Source organism: Triturus cristatus, chromosome 11 (assembly GCF_964204655.1).
Source record: "Triturus cristatus chromosome 11, aTriCri1.1, whole genome shotgun sequence".
Classification (NCBI taxonomy): domain Eukaryota; kingdom Metazoa; phylum Chordata; class Amphibia; order Caudata; family Salamandridae; genus Triturus; species Triturus cristatus.
Window position 1 is genome coordinate 161167380 of NC_140594.1, and position 19853 is coordinate 161187232.

Genomic DNA, 19853 nt, shown 5'->3' on the forward strand with positions numbered 1-19853 from the left:
TCTGCCCAACAGTTAAGAGTCACCAGGGGTCCCAGTTCCGGTATCTGACAAACCCCTTCCCATCTCTGACTCCTGCTATCTCTGGCAGGAGGTATCAGATAATGTAGGAATTTCAATTCTATTATTTGACACAAACTAAACAAAACAAAAAATAAATGGGAAAAATAGAAAGGAAAGAATTAGCCTCGTGGGGACGAGGGGGGGGGGGGCAGTGGGGGCCAGGGGTTAGAGGCGGGATCACACATTGGGCCAAAAAAATTCAAAAACTGTGGTAGGACACAAAGAACGCGTTGTAATGACGTGCGATTTGACAGTCTGCGATGTTATGTACTTGCCAAAACGCATTGGCATTGCAACAACGTGCGATGTGAAAATTGCCGATGTTGTGGTTTTTGCGATGTATTATACGCGTGGTAAAAGCACGCGTTGGAATGGTGCGCGATGTATGAACATACATCCCTGTGTCACGTGTCAGACCAGTGGCAAGACAGGTGGCCCCTCAAAGAGTGGAAAGAGTGTGGAGTGCAGTACAAGTTTACTACACCCTATCACCCACAAACCAATGGCCTTGTTCAGAGATTCAACCAGACATTGAAAGGCATGATTATGGGGCTCCCTGAAAAACTCAAAAGGAGATGGGATGTCCTCTTTCCATGCTGGCTTTTTGCTTACAGAGAGGTACCACTGACGGGAGTAGGGTTTACCCCCTTTGAACTTCTGTTTAGCCACCCTCTGAGGGGACCACTCTGTCTTGTAAAAGAGGGTTGGGAGAAATCTCTCCAAAAACCCAAACAAGATATTGTGGACTATGTGCTTGGCCTAAGGTCCAGAATAGCGGAGTACATGGAAAAATCATCCAAAAATCTTGATGCCAGCCAGGAGCTTCAGAAGCACTGGTATGACCAAAAAGCTGCACTGGTTGAATTTCAACCCGAGCAAAATGTGTGGGTTTTGGAGCCAGTGGCACCAAGAGCCCTCCAGGACAGATGGAGTGGCCCTTACCCTATCCCAGGAAAAAAGAGTGAGGTCACCTACTTGGTTGATCTGGGCACAAGTAGGACACCCAAAAGGGTTATCAATGTGAACCACCTGAAGCTCTACCATGACAGGGCTAACATCACCATGCTGATGATGACTGATGAGGATCAGGAGACAGAGAGGGAACCTCTCCCTGACCCCCTCTCATACAGCCCAAAAGATGGGTCAGTGGATGGAGTTGTCTTTTCAAACACCCTCTCTGCCCAACAACAGACTGACTGCAAACAAGTAAGTCTTGGAGCAGTATGCTAAGCTGTTTTCCTTGACCCCTGGTCAGACAAACTGGTTTACCCATGATGTGGACACTGGTGACAGTTCACCTGTCAAAAACAAAATCTATTGACAGTCTGATCAAGTCACGGAAAGCATCAGAGCTGAAGTCAGCAAGATGCTGGAGTTAAGGGTTATTGAACTCTGAGAGCCCCTGGCCCAGCCCAGTGGTTCTAGTCCCCAAACCTCATCCACAGAGTGGAAAGAGAGAAATAAGGTTCTGTGTGGACTATAGAGGGCTCAGCTATGTCACCAAGACAGATGCTCATCCTATCCCAAGAGCAGATGAGTTGATAGACAAATTGGGTGCAGCCAAATTTCTAAGTACCTTTGACTTATCTGCAGGGTACTGGCAAATTGGCATGGCCCCAGGAGCAAAAGAAAAGACAGGATTCTCCACACCTGATGGGCATTATCAGTTTACTGTTATGCCATTTGGTTTAAAGAATGCCCCTGCCACCTTCCAGAGGTTGGTGAATCAAGTCCTTGCTTAACACTGTCCTCTGATACTCTCCTGCATCTCAGACATCAGTGGGCATTCGTCGTCGTGCCTCCTGAGTGGCATAGACCCTGTCCCCTCTGCTTGCAGGTACCTCTCATCTTGAATCCACCTTTGGGTTCCGCCGGACTCTTTCATCTTCTTCACCAGCGGCATCTTCACTGAAGTCCTCCATTGTGGTCTACGGCGGTTTCCGACGTCACTTTGCAAGTATGCACCTGGCGTCCCTGGTATAGGTATCCTGGTTCCTAGTGTATGCACGGGTGGGGTGACTCTCCCACCTTCCATCTTCCACAAGGTTTCTTCAGGGTCCTCTGGGAAGGGTTCTTCTTCTGAAAAACTGCAACCGGGACTTACCCACTGACTTGCATTGAGCACGCGGTCATGTTCCCTTATCTGGGTTAGTTCCTTGGGTCTCCAGCTCTTCTATGTCTTCTGGGTCCAGTCTAGACTTAGGTCGTGGTTCGCATTCCACTTTATTAGTATATGATTTGGTCTCACCTGGAGACCACTGTGTATTTATGCTACTTACGTGTTCTATTACTAAAGTATTGTGTGTATTGTAATTATATCTCCGGGAAGGAAATATTGAAATGTGTTAGTGAGTGTTTTTAATAAATACATATTTTTATAACTACACTGTGTGGTTCTTTTACACTTAACCGACACTGTATGATTAGTAATGGTAAAACAAGCTGCTTTACACTCCTGGACTAAGCCTGAAGGCTGCTCTCTACAGCTACCACTTAGAGAGCTTTCTATGGTTGTCTAAGACCACTAAAATCACCAAAAGGGTTGTCGGAATTAGTGTAGGGTGCTACACTTACATAAGTGAGCACCATATACTAAGCCAGCCTCCTACAGACAATGAGCTCAATACAATCACTAAGAAACAAAAGTAAACAGTACGCGTAATCACTGTCGTGATCACACTCCACATGTAAATGTATAACCAACATGCGTGTGATCACACTCGTGATCACCTACGATGCTAAAGGGAGGAATCACACGCTACATCATCTTCCCTTTTATATTAAAAAATAAGGATACAGTTTATGTACATAAAAATCTTTAAACCTGGCTGGCATAGTAACATTTTGTGCAGATTTGGAATGAATCTGCACGCTGGTATCAAGTGCAACAGAAGTAGAATCATTAGGAAACTCTGTAGAGACACCGTCATGTGTTACATCAGTAGATATTACTCCATCGACATTGGTATTACTTGAGAAAACTTGTGGTTGCACCATGTCTGAAGACAAGTCATCATCTTTCAAGTTAAAACAGCTTTCAGGTTCCAATTTTTTTGTATTTACAAATTTGACTGGATATATTTTGCTCCACCACTCTTTACCTTGCCAGCACACACTACCTTTGGAGACTTTCTCAATCTGAATTGGTTCAGAGAATATAGATTCTCCCTTTTTTACCTTGTTAGGCTGTCTAGTAAGTACCCAGTCATTCTTTTTTAAATCAAAACATATCACACCATGATTGTCGTCATAATATAATTTCTGTTTCACCTGTGCAGCCTCCACTCTCTGTTTAACCATCTTGGCAATGGCACAATGGCAAAGTTTATCTTTTGGCAAAGTGTATTTTAACCAATCAGGACAAACATCTGACTTCGGTTTCCTTTTCCTTAATAGGAGAAAAGGAGACACCCCATAGTGGAGTGTGGGGTGCGATGATAGGCCCAAGCATTTTGTTTTAGGAAAATAGCACTGGTACCTTACTTGCCAAAGCAGATTGTACACCTTCTTTCAAGAACTTTTTTACTCTCTCAACTAAACCATTAGAGGTTGGAGAATATAGTGGCACTTTAAAATGTCTAATATGGTGTTTCTCAATAAACTCTTTCCTTTGTGCAGAGACAAAGTGGGTACCATTGTCAGTTACCGGATCCCTGGGAGATCCTTCACAATCAAAGATATTGCTTAAAAATGTTATAACTGACAAATGTGTTGGCATTAGGAACAAAATCAAAGAAAATCAATTTAGAGAAATAATTAACTAGAACTATTAAAAACCTTTTGTCAGATGGTAGCAAGTGAAATAGGTCTGCAAAATCAAGGACATATTTTGTCCAAGGGCTCCTCTGTGAAGGGAACCACGTGTAAAGGTGAATTATGTGTAACCCAATGTTTCTCAGACAACAAACATGTACTGCAAGATGATGAGATCCAATCAGCTACTTAGGAGTGTAGGGAGGGCCACCAAAAGGATAAGTTACTTACCTGTAATCCTAGTTCTCTTACAGGTGTATACTCATCAAATTCATAAGCACTGAATAGTCCAGCCCTCGTGCGGGGACCCCGGAGCATATACATATATATTTATGAACACCACATCCGATTCTCCACACAATGAACCGGACACCGACACGGGGAGGTTTCTGAAAATCAAACATTTTATTCCACAATTACGCTGCATATATATATATATATATATATAGATATATATATATATATTTATGTTCAACCAAATCTAAAGCGCGGTCCTGTGAAACATACATCAATATATATATATTTGCAGTTCCAAACACCTTTATCGGAGCACTCATGGACGGGTGCTTTACATAGTGGGGGTGTACCCACAAAATCAATGAAAGCTCCTTTCGTAAGGAAAACAGCACTCGCGGGGGCTGTTGCAGCAATTGCTTAATCACAGCATAACCGACATGTTGGTTATGCTGTGATTAAAAAATTGCTGCAACAACCTCCACGAGTGCTGTTTTCCTTCTGAAAGAAGGAGAAAGGAGCTTAATATATATATATATATATATATATATATATATATATATATATATATATATATATATATATATATATACACACACATCTACAGACATATATGCTGCCTAAACCACCAAATAGGCTAAAAATGCAGAAATTGCATTGTATTTTTCATTTAAAATAATACATATCTATTCAACATTTCTGTGACATAGAAACATGCACTCTTCACTTGTATAAACATAGCCTTTATTTTCAAGGAAAAAGGCAGAGTAATAGCAGGCAGTTAGCCCAAGGGCTGCATAAAGAAATACAACAGAATAAAACTGGCGCTTTGCCTTTTAGACCTCCGTGCTTCCATCATGCCTCACAGGTGACAGTTAGGTCAGGTCTTTTTTACGGCGTGTTACACTGTGTAGTGATAATAAGGAGACAGAGTGGTATTTTAGATGGTATACGCCCGGTGAGGCAGGGGGGTTACTTATGACTTTGAAGATTATACCCCTGGAAGAGAACTAGGATTACAGGTAAGTAACTTATCCTGCTCTTCCAGGGATACTCATCAATAGTCATAAGCACTGAATAGAATAGCAAACCCATCCCCACAATCCTGCAGGTGAACACCAGTACACTGAAAAACAGGTTAACCAAACAAATTCCTCCAGGAAGCTTGCCCAAACTGAGCATCCGCCTGAGTATCAGAATCTAGGCAGTAGTGGCGAGCAAAGGTATGTACCGATTGCCATGTAGCAGCCTTACATATCTCTGCAATGGGCACATTTCTGAGAAGGGCCATAGTGGCGGTCTTCCCTCTAGTGGAATGAGCCTTTGGTCTACCAGGGAGTTGCTTGTTAGCTAACTGATAAGAGAAGGAAATACAGGACACTATCCATCTAGAGATGCATTGCTAATAAAAAGGGAGACCAGTGTACATCGGACCATAATTCACAAAGAGATGATCCGACTTTCTTATGCTCTCAGTTTTATCCAGGTAGAATTTTAGAACCCTTTTTAGGTCAGCAGAATGCAACGCCCACTCAGGAGGGTAGTAGGGTTTGGAAAAAAGCTGGGGAGAGTAATTGACTGATTAATATGAAAACCAGAGACAACCTTGGGCATAAAACTAGGGTGGGTTCTCAGGACCACTCTGTTAGCATGGAAAATGAGATAAGGCTCTTTAGAACATGGCACCTGGATCTCACTCACTCTGCGAGCAGAGGTAATTGCCACTTAGAAAGCGGCCTTCCACATCAGGTGCTGTGCTGATGCTCTGTGAATGGGTTTGAAGGGAGGACCCATTAATTTAGAAAGGACTACTTACGTTCCCAGAAAGGAGAAGGAGACCTAACTGGAGAGTAGACCTTCTTCAGCCCTTCAAGGAAGTCCCTAACTACTGGCATCTAGAAGAAAGAAATCTGCGTGGGTGACTTCCTGTAAGCTGTAATTGCCGCAAAGTGTACTTTAATAGAATGAAACTGTAGACCTGATTTAGCAAAGTATAATAGGTATGGGAGCATAACCTGATTTTTTCCAAGAATGGGCATATAACCATTGACTGTACACCACAAGTAGAAGCGCTTCCATTTGAAAGCGTATGACTTCCTCGTAGATGGATTCCTCACCTCTTTCAGAATATGCATACAGTCCGGCGAGAGACCTAGATGTCCATATTGGAAGAAGTCAGAAGCCATGCTGTTAATCTGAGAAACGGAAGGTTGGGGTGGAACTCTTTCCCTCCGAACTTGGATAGCACATTCGGACGGCATGGTAACCTGCTGTGTGGTGTCATGGAGAGGCAAAGAGGGTCTGCATACCACCACTGGCGAGGCCACTCCGGTGCGATCAGGATCATCTTGGTCCTGGACCTGTAGAGTTTGTTGATCACCAGTGGTATGAGCAGAATTGGTGGAAAGGTGTAATGTCTCTGACCAGTCTATCAAAAGTGCATACCCTCGGGAGCTTGGTTGGGGTACCTGGATGCATTCTGCGTTTGTTGCATCCGCAAAGAGATCAATGTCTGGAGAACCCCATCTTTTAAAAATGTCCTGTGCTACCTTGTTGTTTAGCACCCAGTTGTGCAATTCGACGAAGTTGTGACTTAGTGCGTCTGCGTGCATGTTGGGAGCACCAGGGAGGTGAATCGCCGATATGGACAGCTTCCTCGCCAGTAGCCACTTCCAAATCGTTTGGGCCTCCTGTGACAGAGGTCTTGATCTGGTTCCACAGTTTGTTCAGGTAAAACATAGTTGTGGTATTGTCCATCTGAAACAACAGGGCGTGTGCCTTTATGAAAGGGAAGAACGATTTGAGAGACATGTGTACAGCTCTTAGTTACAACATATTGATGTGGTAACTTCTCTCCATTTCTGACTACATTCCCTGAACCTGTAGCGGGCCCATGTGGGCTCCCCATCCTTGGAGGGATGAGTGTGTGAAGAGTGTTTGGTTGGGAAGCTCCTGGTGGAACAGGACTCCTTTCAACAAATGATGACTCTGCATCCACCATCTCAGGGAGTCTTTGACTGAGGAAGAATTATGGTGTCCTCCCAGAGGATGGAGATCTAAGACCACTGATACTCTAATGCCTTCTGCAACGGTCTCATTTGCAGCCTGGCATTGGGAACAATGAAGATGCAGGAAGCCATACAGCCCAGCAAAGATGATACTTGTCTAGCCGCGGGACGAGGTGTGCGGAGGAAAGTGCCACATTTGCAGATGATTGAGGATAACCTCTCCTCCAAAGAACACACTCTTGCGTTTGCAGAGTCTAGAGTCACGCCCAGGTAGGGAATTCTCTGAATTGGATTGAGAATGGACTTCTTGTAGTTGGCGCACAGATCCAACTGATTTAACACCCGAATGCAGGATTGTAGGTGTTCTTGCAGAAGAGTGGGATAAGTACTCTTGAGCAGCCAGTCGTTTAGATATGGATAGACGAAAAAGTTGTGCTTTCGTAGAAAAGCCCTTACCACCGCCATTCATTTTGAGAACGTGCATGGGCTGACTTGAGTCCGAAAGGCAGGACTTTGTACTCGAAATGCTCTGACGCTACCTGTAACTGTAGAAATTTCCAGTGTTTTGGGGAAATCAGGATATGAAAGTAAGCGTCCTGAAGATCTATGGAGCACATCCAATCTCCTTGATGGATCTGAGAAACAATTTGGTGTAGTGCCAACATCTTGAATCTTTCTTTAAGGATAAAATTGTTTAAGAGTCTAAGATCGAGTATAGGCCTATATTCCCTGGTTGGTCCTTTCTTTAGAACCCGGAAGTAGTGGGAGTAAATCCCCTGCCGATGCTGCAACAGGGAACTTTTTCGATGACCTATTTTTGCAACAGGATGGATACCTCCGCCCAAAGTAGCTTTTGCTGATGGACTGATGATCTCCGAGGCAGGATTGTCAGTAGAGAGGACTTGAATCTGATTGAGTATCCATTCTGCACAATATTGAGCAACCAATTGTCCTTTGTGATTTTGTGCCACTCGTCCAAGTGAGTCATGATATATCCCCCCCACCAGAGTGGGGAACAGCGCTGCGGGAAGCAAGCTCTTACTGTTTGGTCTGCTGCTTAGCAGAGGAAGCCGACTGCCTGGAGGCCTCTCGTCCCCGTCCTGGTCGGTGCGGATGATAGTGGGAACCAGACTGATGGTGTTGTTGCGACAACCAGTGAGAGGTTTGAATCCTCTGTTGGAATTGGCGAAGGTCATAAGGACAGTATCGGCTTCTGAAGTCTTTACATTTCTCCAGGCCCACTGCCTTCATGGTGTCAAGCTCAGACTTCATCCTGGACATCTCATTGTCGGCATGAGTGCCGTAAAGCGAAGTTCAGTTGAAGGGCAGATTCAGAATCCTATGTTGGGCCTCAGGTTTTAGACCCATGAGTCGCAGCCAACAGAAGCGCCTCAGGCAGATGCCATGTGAATAATCATGAGCCGCCAGATCCAACGCATCGGCTGCTGCACTTATGACTTGGTTCGCTACCAGTCCTCCTTCCTGTAGGATCTCCTGGAAATCCTGACGATCCACTTTTGGCATTTTTTCTGTGAATCTTGAGAGGGAGTCCTATAGTGATCGGTCATATCTTTCCAGACGTGCAGCGGAACTAGCGACCTTTATATAGGAGGCCGAGGTGCTACATATCTTCCCAAGGAAGTCCATTAACTTGCTGTCTTTGTTGTGTGGGATTGTAGAGAAGGACGCCCCTGTGTGTGCTTTTCTTGCTGCCACCACTATGACCGAGTCTGGTGGAGGATCAGACCTAAGAAAAAGCAGATCCTTGTCTGGGGCTGTGCACTTTTTGATAATGGTCACTGGCCCTATTGAAGCAGGAGTGAAAAATGTATGAAGAGCCGGTTCCAGTAGCCCAGGTACCAAGGGAAGTAAAGGTCTAGGGGACTACCTCTGATGGAGGGTTTCAAAGATGACTGAAGCCGAGGTGGTTGTAGACAGCATCTCGATGTTTACCTTTGTAGTCCTTCTACATAGAACCTCATTGAACATGATGATATCATCCACCGGCGACACTCTGACAGGAGTGGTGGCAGACAAAGTAGGGGAATAGTCTTCCACTGAGATTCTGGATGTGTCTGTAGACCAGGATGGAGATCTGTGTCTACGTTCCCGAGGCCTTGAGGAGTGAGAATGGTGAGATCTGGTAGGGGACTGCCTATGAGATGTTCGAAATCAACGCCTTCTTGGAGATGGAGATTGTTGTCAGTGTGGAGATCCAAAGGGGATATTGTGGCAGGTGTAAGTGGACTCACCCCTCTAGCGGATATTCGAGAGGGGGAATATGTTTGGGAGTAGTCCGAACCTGTACTGCGCCTTGGCACTCTCCACTCTGTCACACTTCTCTGCCACCTCGGTGAAAGATTAATCGGCAGTGTTTGCTGTTCTTGAACTGGAGATCCCTCCGGGGTGATCTGAACAATTTTAAGGCCAGGAGAAGATGATGTGCTCTTTAACGTCGACCGTACAGGTGTTGGCGTGAGATTCCACCACTTAAATCTCCCTCGACGTCGAAGGAGCGCTCGATGTCGGTACAGGCAAACCAGCCATTCACTCTCTTTGCCGGTGGAGAAGTGTGAGATGACAAAGGCCTCAAAGTTGATTTTCTTGATGTTGATCGTCTTCGCAGCGACGTCGGCTATGGGGACGTCGAGCGTTCGCGACTAGATAGAGGTCAGATACTCTGTGCCGAGTGTCTATGGCTTGCTGCCGAGGGAGTCTCAGATGTCGAGGAGGCGTTTTCGGCATTGGCGTAGACCTCGAAGGTGAGCGCCCATGTCTGTGCAACGGGGAGGACTTCGATGTTGAGCGCCTATGCTTCGCCGTCGGTGGGGGAAACTCGACCGGCCGTTGACGTGAAACACTCTACGTCGGTCGGTAAGATCTCAATGTGGCTTCAAGTCTAGACTTAGACTTACTTGGTGTCTTAGTTGAAGGACCTGGGGTTGACCATGTCTTTGGCGATTGTTTTTTGACATCGACCATGGCAAAGGTCTTCTTGTTGATGATTTGGACGGTGAGCGTATAGGTATGTTTGATGCTGATCTTCTCTTCGTCGACATTGAAGCAAACCGGAGTCTTCTTTTTTCACCTCTTTGTCTATTCTCAGAACGCATTTGAGAGGAGGGCTCTTTAAAAGGCTGTTTGTTACCTTCCAGGCCACTTGTAGATCCTTTTCCTCTCTCCTGCATGGCATGCAGTGTTATCTTTTCACAAGGAGTCCTTCTGGAAAACTGCTGGCAGTAATACACTTGTCTGGTTTGTGTGAGGATAGCAAACAAATAATGCAGACAGAGAGTGGGATCAGATTTACCCATTTTCTTCCCACATGAAGGACACTTGTTAAACAGGGCTGGCATTTATGACTAAAAAAATATCAGGAAAGTCAGAAAAAAGGTGAAAATAGTACAGCTTGTACTAAAAGACGTAGAGTGAAGCCAAAATTCAACTTCAAAATATGAATTAATGACAAAGTCAATAACTGACGAGCTCAATGCTCCAGGATCCTCATAGTAGGAGCCGGAAAAAAGAATTGATCTAACTGTGAGGCATGATGGTAGCCTAAAGGTCTTGGAGGTCTTAAAGGCACAGTGCCAGTTTTAATCTGTTGTGTTTCAATATGCAGCCTTTGGGCTAACTGCCTGCTATTACCTTGCCTTTTCCCTTGAAAATAAAGGCTATGTTAAAACAAGTGAAGCATGCATGTTTTTATGTCACAGAAATGTTGAATAGATATGTATCATTTTTTAAATATATTTTTTATTGCAATCCAATACGTGGATAAATACAGATTAGTTTCATATATCAGATATACAGCGCAACATATCAATATTTCTTACAATAAGTCACAAAGCAAAACAGAAGATATTAAAATACATTCCTAATAACCCTTCATATGTTCAATCATAGACCCCCAAATCAATAGTTTACGTGTTCGTACCCCTTTAAGGGCATAGAGACTATGTTCCAAGTTAAAAATAACATAAAATTTAGCTCTCCAGATCTCAAAGGTAGGGGCTTCCTTCTGCAACCACATGGAGGTTATACAAAGGTGAGCTACAGCAAGTGCAATAAAAATCAAATGTCGGAATTCAAAGGCTGGGTGTGTATCTGTCATGTCTTCCCCCACACCCAACAACATAGTAGATGGTGTGATACTTATTCTGAAAGGAATTTTTCTATACGGCATAGAAATGGGGTTAATTTCCTACACATATATAAGATATGTACAATATCAGCCAAGTCTGTACAGCACCGAAAACATTTCCCATTGTTTGTTCCCCCTAATTTTAGCATTTTCGCTGGGGTGTGATATAGATTAAATATGGTTTTGAAATGCTGCGTTCTTAAATTAGCCGAGATTAAAATCCTCCCTGCCACGTCAATTGATTGTTCTATATGTACATTTTGACACCTAAGCCAATTCCCTCATTTTAGATTTTGAGCCTCTAAGTCATCTTTCTGTGTATCTAATAAGCAGTTGCATATTACACCAATAGGCTGTTTACGTCTAATGGCCTCGACCGTCAAGTTCGGCTCAATTATCCTCTGTCTTTTCTTCAAGAAGTCCCGCATCTGTAAAAATTTGAAAAATTCAGTTCTAGAATGTCCTTATTTATCGGCTAGCATTGGAAAGGGTAGCAGGTCCCCATCTCTATATAAATTACTGATATATAATATCCCTTTTCCTTTCCACCTGTGCACTATTCTATCAGAGAAAACGACTGGCAATAGGGTTGGTGTGGCGATTGGTGTACAGTGGCAAACCCCCTCAATCTGTAGCTTTCTCGGTACCACCTTCCTGACCTTATAAGAAGCTACTATCACTTTGAAGCGTTTTTTTGTAGTAAGTAAATTCCAGTATCTTGAATAGATGGTTTTTCAGGAATTAAAATTGGATATGTTAGCCACCAAGCAACAAGTGCAAGGTGGGGTGGTGCCGCCATCGTGGGAGGAGGCAAACATTATCGTGTTTAAGAAGAAGGATAAACCTGCTTAACTTACAGGGCCCTATCGACCTATCTCGTTGGTTAATTGTGATGGGAAGATTTATACTAAAATTTTAGCTTCTCGGTTAGCTAAGGTAATTACCCAACTGGTATAATTGAGACAGCACTGGTTTATACCCACAAGGGGCACGTTCAACCACATCAACAGGGTGGTTGCCCTGCTGGATACAGCTAATGTTCAGGGCACCATCCTAGGCCTTGTCCTATTAGATGCCGAAAAAGCATTTGATCGTGTCTCATGGAATTGTTTAGGGGGGGGGGGTTCTACGTTGCTTGGGGTTTTGGTCCTGGTTTTATTAAATCAATTCAAGCGGTGTATAGGGCCCCAAAAGCCCGAATTTGTATTAATGGTTTAGAGTCGGAACCAATGCTCCCCATTGTTATTTTCGCTATATATAAATCCGTTTTTAACCATGCTAGAAGGGAGCCCGAGAATTAAACCAGTAGACTGTGGACAGGAACAGCTTTGAGTGTTAGCCTACGCAGATGACATCGCAGTCGTAACATCTGACCAGGGGTAGCAATACTTGAGATAGAAGAGCTGGCGCACAGGTTTGGATCGGTGTCGGGGTATAAACTCAACGTATCATAAACACAAATTCTCTGCACTAATCAGACCTGCATCAGGGATCCCAGGGTGATCAATGAAGTGACATTTGGGGGTTAAGATCAGGACAGGCTTAAATTAATTAGTGGAAGTCAACTGGAAGTCTATCCTCATGAATGTGAAACAGCAATTAGATAAAATAGAATGCCTCCACCTTTCACTGGTAGGGAGGTGTAATATTTTAAAAATGATGATCTTACCCAAAGTCCTTATTATAGATCTGTGCCACTCGAGCTATCCCGGGGACAACTGCAGCAACTGCAATCATGTTGTAATAGATTTTTATGGTCTTAAAGAAAGCCATGCAGAGCATTGCGCTTTATGTCATTACCCCAAGAGAAAGGTGGTTGGGCTGTGCCAGATTTTACCTTGTAGTATTACGCGTGTATTCTACAAAACCTATGGATAATGTTGACTGGGGAGGAGGTAGATAACACTGCAGAGCTCCCATCTATTTACCAGATGTTACTAGGCGCAGAGATATGTATCACTTTAAATGAAAAATACAATGTAATTTAAATTTTGGTATTTTTAGCCTATTTGGTGGTTTAGGATGCATATATGTGTGTCTGTGTGTATGTATATATATATATATATATATATATATATATATAGATGTATGTTTCACAGGACTACGCTTTAGATTCGGCTAAACATACACACACACACACACACATATATATATATATATATATATACACACACATACACACACACACACCCACACACACACACATACGTATTTTGTAAATGCTCCAGGGTCCCCGCACAAGGACGGGACTATTCAGTGCTTTTGACTATTAATGAGTATGCCCTGGAAGGGAAATATTGTTTTAAATTCTTAGACGTGGCTCCAACACCAAGATACCTGAGAAGAACCGCTTGAAATAATTTAGATGTAACTGCAGCTGGTGGAACAATTAGGTCATTGTGAAGGAGTAGACCATCCATAACGGACAACTCACAGGACACTTGTGAAAAAAGTCTGAATGGAGTATATAAACGCCTCTCCCTAGGCCATCCTTTAGTAACAAACTCCATGACATGGAAAAAAATGTTATCATCAGAAATAGCATACATTCACTCACTGCGAGAAACAAAATCATAGGTATCTAAAATATCATCCAAGGTAGCCACAACTGGCTCAACTTCTTCTTGTTGCGCACCCAAATTAACATCTTGATAAAGAATCCTGGACAAAAAATCCACCCTGGAATTCCTGCTACCCCGAATGAATGCAACTGTGAAATTGCACTATTGCAATTGTGACAAAAGTCTGACCAATCTAGCAGACGTCTTCCCTGACCCATTTCCATTAAGTAGATGAATTAATGGCTTGTGATCAGTAAGAAGAATAAAACTCATTCCCCACAGGTAGGTTTTAAACTTCTCAATGGCCCAGGAACAGGCCAAAGCTACTATCTCGATGGTACTATAACGAGATTTTCAGCTTTTGAGAGAGCGGGAAGCAAAAGCCACTATGTGCTCATTGTTATCATAGCACTGTAAAATTACAGCGCCTATACCAATTTGACTGACGTTAACAGTGACCAAACATTTTGCGCCAGATTTAAATGCCGATAAAGCAATGCATTTGTGATAAAATCTTTGGCTGTTTTAAACGCCTGGTCAGCAACCTCATCCCAAAGAAACTGGGAATTCTCCTTCAATAGATTCATAAGACGTTGTACAATGCTGGCGTAACTTTGAATGAATTTTCAATAATATTCACTCATCCCCAGAAAGGACTTAGGTGAATCTTGATCTTTAGGAGGGGGAACGTCTTGTATAGCTTATACAAACAAAAATTTGGGATGTATTTCAGTATCAGAAATCTGATGTCCAAGAGAGTCTAAATCAGTTTTACAGTGTACTCTTGTCAGGTTTAAGAGTGATACCTACGCTTTTAAAAACTTCTAGTACCCTTGATAAAACGTATTTATGCTCCACTTTTATGCTTGAAAAAATCAGGACATCATCCTGATAGGCTTGTGTTCCAGGAATTCCAGTTTTTTAAGTTCTTGGGATTCTGCAGTGAGTGGAATCTGGTGATAGGCAGAGCGAAGATCCAATAAGGAGAAAAACTTTGCTCCACTAATATTTGAAAGCAAATCATTGATTTTAGGCAACGGATGACAATTAAGACCAGTCATTTGTTTAAAGTGCGCAAACCTGCACATAACCTAATATTGCCATCCTTGCTGCGAACTAGGACGATGGGACTGACCCATTCAGGAGAGTCAGTCTGGGTAATTACTTGATCTTTTACAAGATTATCCAGTAAAGTCTTGAATTCAGGTCTAACTGATAAAGGTACGGACCGGACTTTGTATGAAATGGGAATAGTCTTTTTTAAAATTTTATTTTGTGTTCAAATTTCTTATTCATACCATTTTTATTGCAAAACATCAGGAAAAGATTTTATCACCTCAGATGGGAGATCATCTCCAGAATCTAGTATAGAAGCTATGTTCACATCACATATTCTGACCGGGTTGGGAGAATCAGGCACCAGCATTAAACCTAACCTTGCTAAGTCTTGCAACTCTAAAATTAATGTACCTTTCATTGCAACATAACCTTTATTGTAAGCCTCTCTCTCTAAACGCTTTATAATTTCCATAAAAAACACACAAGCATAGCGATGTCTTGACCACCGTATGCTTTTGGAAATACATCTGGTCTTCCTAAAGGTTTGGATGTAGACCAAAGTTGTTAATACAAGGGATCTGACATTATTGTGAGGGGTACACCTGAATCTGCCATCATATCCAGCTTAGTGGCACTGATGTAGACATCACAAATGGGTCCTTTGATTGGTATATCATCAATTGCATCTACCTCAAGCGTGAGGGCAACTCTGGACAGATCCTGCACACAATCCTCTTTGATTGAGGCAATGTCACAGAACCTATCCTAGAGGCATCCCAACCACACCTGCAGACACCCTGAAAATGACCCATCTTATGACACTTGGTATACTTCTGATCAATAGCAGGACACACAGGGTTGTTGCTAAGATGTGTCTTAGACCCATACCTATAGCAAAAATAACTTTTCTTGAAATGAAACTTGTTTTTAGACCTGAAAGACAAAGCATAAAAAAAATTATGGGACCTGAACAGCATTAATGGGTTGTGTCAATATATCAGAAGAAATACATCTACAAGATACAATAGATCGTTCAATTGCTATTGCCATGTCAATGACTTCCATCAGTGTTGGATCCCTGAATGAAAGAAGGTGCTCTTAAATTTTCTTTGAATTACATCCAAACACAAATTGATCTCTGATTGAAACCTCCACAGTTCAACCAAAATTACATTTAGCAGGTAAAATTCTGAGCGCAGAGATGTACTCTCTAAAGTCTCATCCGTAGATTGTTTCCTCCTGTTGAAGTTAAATCTTTCCAATAAAACACTTGGCTCTTCTGTGATTTTGTTCTTCAATCTGGTAATTGCATCTATATATTCATTCCAGCCTTCACCTTCTCCTGATGGTGTGATAAGCGGTAAACTGTCAAAAACGTTCTGTCCTTCAATACCTAGATTGCTGTAGAGGATTGCCTTTTTACTTTCTGCATTAAACGTCCCTGCGTCAATTGCGACAAGGACGTTTTCAAAAGAATTATGCCATTATTTCCAGGGTTGAGCTGATTTGCCAGGATTATGTAAGAAAGGCTGTATTTGGACAGACTGCTGAAAGCTGGACATTTTCCTCTTTTCTTATTTGTTATGTATGGAATGAAACAAGGATTTTTTTATTTATAGAGGCAAAGTATTGCTCTGAAAAATTATGTTTGCTTTTCTGCTTTTGTTTATTTTGAAAAAATGAAGTAGCGTTGTAATTAAAGGTATTTTCACAAATGAATGGAGAACGTGTTTCCCTCACAAGATTAAAGCTAAAAGAGGCCCAATTCAAGATGGCAACCGCGTAGTAATGATACAAAGCATCAGGGTCACAGTCGTGTTTGAAGTGTGACAACCATTTGTCACATAAAGGAGACACGTGCGAGAGCAAGTGGAAGGGATAAGCTTGCCGAAATGGTAGATAATACAAGCCCAAAATGAAACTCACAGGTGGTGGAGCAGGGAATTTCTTGTATTCAAGGCAGTTGGAACAAGTTTCCCGTATTCAACGTAGCAGGTACCAGTGAAAAATCGACTTCCACGGAATGCAGCCGGAGGTTTGAAAATGTCAGAAATGAAGAAAATGACACAGCAGACTCCTGCTCATAGTCGCTTGTCATCAAAATGTTGGGAAGTACTGAAGATACAGGAGACATTCAAAGGAGGTAACTCTGGAAGTTTTATTTCAATTTCAGCAGGAGCCCACTGCCCGCAAGTCCATTCTCCATGAAATTACTAAAATACTTGAAAACACGGTTGTGGTTACCATGGAGAAGGTATGAGGCCATGACCTCAATACAATCACATAGGAAACAAAAGTAAACAGCACGCGTGATCACGCTCCACATGTACATGTAAAACCAACATGCGCGTGATCACGCTTATGATCACCTAAGATAGTAAAGAGGAGAATCACACAATACAAATGTACAAAGCAAGGCTAGGTTACGGCTGCCATGCTTGGCGGTTAAGCCACGCCACCCCCAACAAAGAAAGTTATTAAAGAGCATGTTTTAGGAATTCAAACAATTACAACAAAACATTTAAATCACATGTTTAATAATCTGTTCTTACCCTTCTAGGTCCAGCAGGAGCAATTGCAACATTCGATTTGGCAATAATTTGAGTTAAAATACCATCTTTTTTTACATGTGCTGGGGATACAATCAGAGCACCTGGTTGTCCCTGAAAGGCAGCTGCAAAGTAAGTATAGAACTAGTCAATCTCAGATGAGTACATCAGGAATGTTCTAGAGATACAAAGGTAAATAATTATTTACTTATCTGCAACTATGAAAGTACACCAAAATGTCCTTGGTGGAGGTGAAAGCTCTTACCCATGTGGTGCTATGCACTTACCATAATCGCATCATTTAAGGACTCATTAGTAAATGGGTACTAAAACAGTGTTCACAACCTTTTGGTTTCCAGGGTGTGCAATACCTGGCCAGTCCACTATAACTCACATATCGTTTTCAGATGTGATATTTTGGAATTATTCAAGTGTGGACAATCTCCACAAGGATTATCTCTGAGGACTGTAGGGATGGTTTCCCATGCAAGTGCAGTCTTTATTTACTGATCAAAATATTGATATTTAATGCAAAAAAATATACTCTACAAATAGAAAAGCGCATTCGCAAGATGGTGACCAGCTGATATGGCTGGCCAAACACCAACCTGCTTCCCATGGCTTCATGTACTGACCATAGTAGCGAATCTTCTGATCTCCTCCATCACCACCCTTCTACTTCTTGGGTAGGCCCCCACAATCCTGCTACAGTTCTGAGGTTCTATGCTGCCCATAGCATTTTATGACTTTCATCCTCACAACGTTATCTGTCAGGAAGGCTCCACGTTTCGCCCCAAAATTCCACTACCCAAGGGCAACGGTAATTAGCTTCAGCTGGTGCAGAGGGTATGACGTGCTAGGTCACAACCAAAGGCAACTTTATTGACTGCCAATCCACACACTGCGCACTCTGGATAATTCAGATCAGCGCACAAAATCCATAAAATTATAGCATGATGATGTGCCACTACTTTCTATGACATACAAAATTCTGATCTGCTGTATTCTCCATGCACTCCCAAAGAAACAATGACATACAAAACCCAATTGGTATCAAAAGCCCTAATCCTTGAAACGGAATTCGCTGTTGTGTTGCCGTAAGAGAGAAATAGGAGGAAACACAGGACTGATACCTAACCCTAACCTTTTTTAAGGATGAAGAACTTGTTCCCAAATCTGTGGATCTTATTGGGAATGCTGCCTCAAACTGGTGACCATGCCTTCCAAATATACGGTATTGCCTGTTGAACTTCTAAGGAGATGCTAGTCCTATCATCAGGCGAAGTAAGGTGTTTTACAAAATATCAGCAATATTTTATATTAATTTCTACTGCAGTTGCTAGGTCACATGTTCTTCAAAATTGGAGAACTAATAAACAACCTAGTATTGAATACTGGTTTAATAAAATGTCCAGGACCTGTAGACTAGAAGAAGCCTATACCAAACGAATAGGAGCAACTGTAAGATTCAGGGGTATTAGGCAAAACATTTCTTTTAATGAGCTTGCGGACGAAAGATGATTACAGGATATAGGTGATCACCCCTATAAATACAATGCACTTTAAGTATTATAGGGTCCACTCATACCATTTAAATAATCTTATGCACATGGCACTTTTTGGGAATTATATTTGCTGCTAGATTTGTATGCAATTTTGTACGCCCTTTACTCTTCTGCACATTGCACTTTTTTACATGATTAGAGGGATATCCATTGTAAGAATTGCATGTATTTTAATCAAGCAAGAATGTTTCCCATTGGGTTATATGCAATGAAGAAAGTATAGGGATTTTCTATATTTTTTAGCGGTATTATAATGTGGACCTTTCTGAATTATGTTTTCTCTAAAATTACTCGGATAAGCTGTACTATTTTTTTTTCTTATAGTAGTGAGTCTTATAGCCATTATTAAGTGAATTTATAATCATGATGTTTTGGTTTAGTTTGCATCTTGACATTATTTATGCAATATGTCTGATGTAATATAACTTGATTGTTTACTCTTCATTTTGTGTATTTTCCTGCTCAAATAAAAAAAAAAAAAATAGATGCTAGTCCTAAAGGGATTAGTGTACCATGGATCTGTTTAAAATGTTCTAAGTATGTGTTCACCTTCTCGTAGAAAAGATGTTGGTCATTATATGACATGTGGATGAGTTATGACTGCATGTCATCTGAGAAAAAAGTTGTCCTCACACATTTTTGCCTCTGGAAAGCAATCCTAAATTTCACCAAGCAAATCCCTGCATCCACTGTATCTAAACTACTTTGATTTGTATTTCTTGAGGCACTCCAACCATCTTAAAGTAGCTCTTTAAATATTTTGTTGCTGGCACTATTACTGTACTTTTTTGCAGCGTTACCAGTGCTCGAGGAGAAGGAATAGTTTCTTACCTGTAACTCCAGTTCTCTTGTATGGGTATTTCCATGATAAGTCATAAGCACTTGAATAGTCCTGCCCACATGCCGGATCCCCGGAGCAC

General features: G+C 42.1%; 1 protein-coding gene across 1 annotated transcript in view; it reads right to left on the reverse strand.

The window, feature by feature from the left end:
* Positions 1 to 19853, reverse strand: part of MLXIP (MLX interacting protein) — a 2063149-nt gene that overhangs the window by 503247 nt on the left and 1540049 nt on the right. Inside the window, exon 10 of the mRNA XM_085634535.1 lies at positions 17372 to 17493. Coding sequence (XP_085490661.1) covers positions 17372 to 17493 — 122 coding nt within the window. The remainder of the gene's footprint in view (positions 1 to 17371; positions 17494 to 19853) is intronic.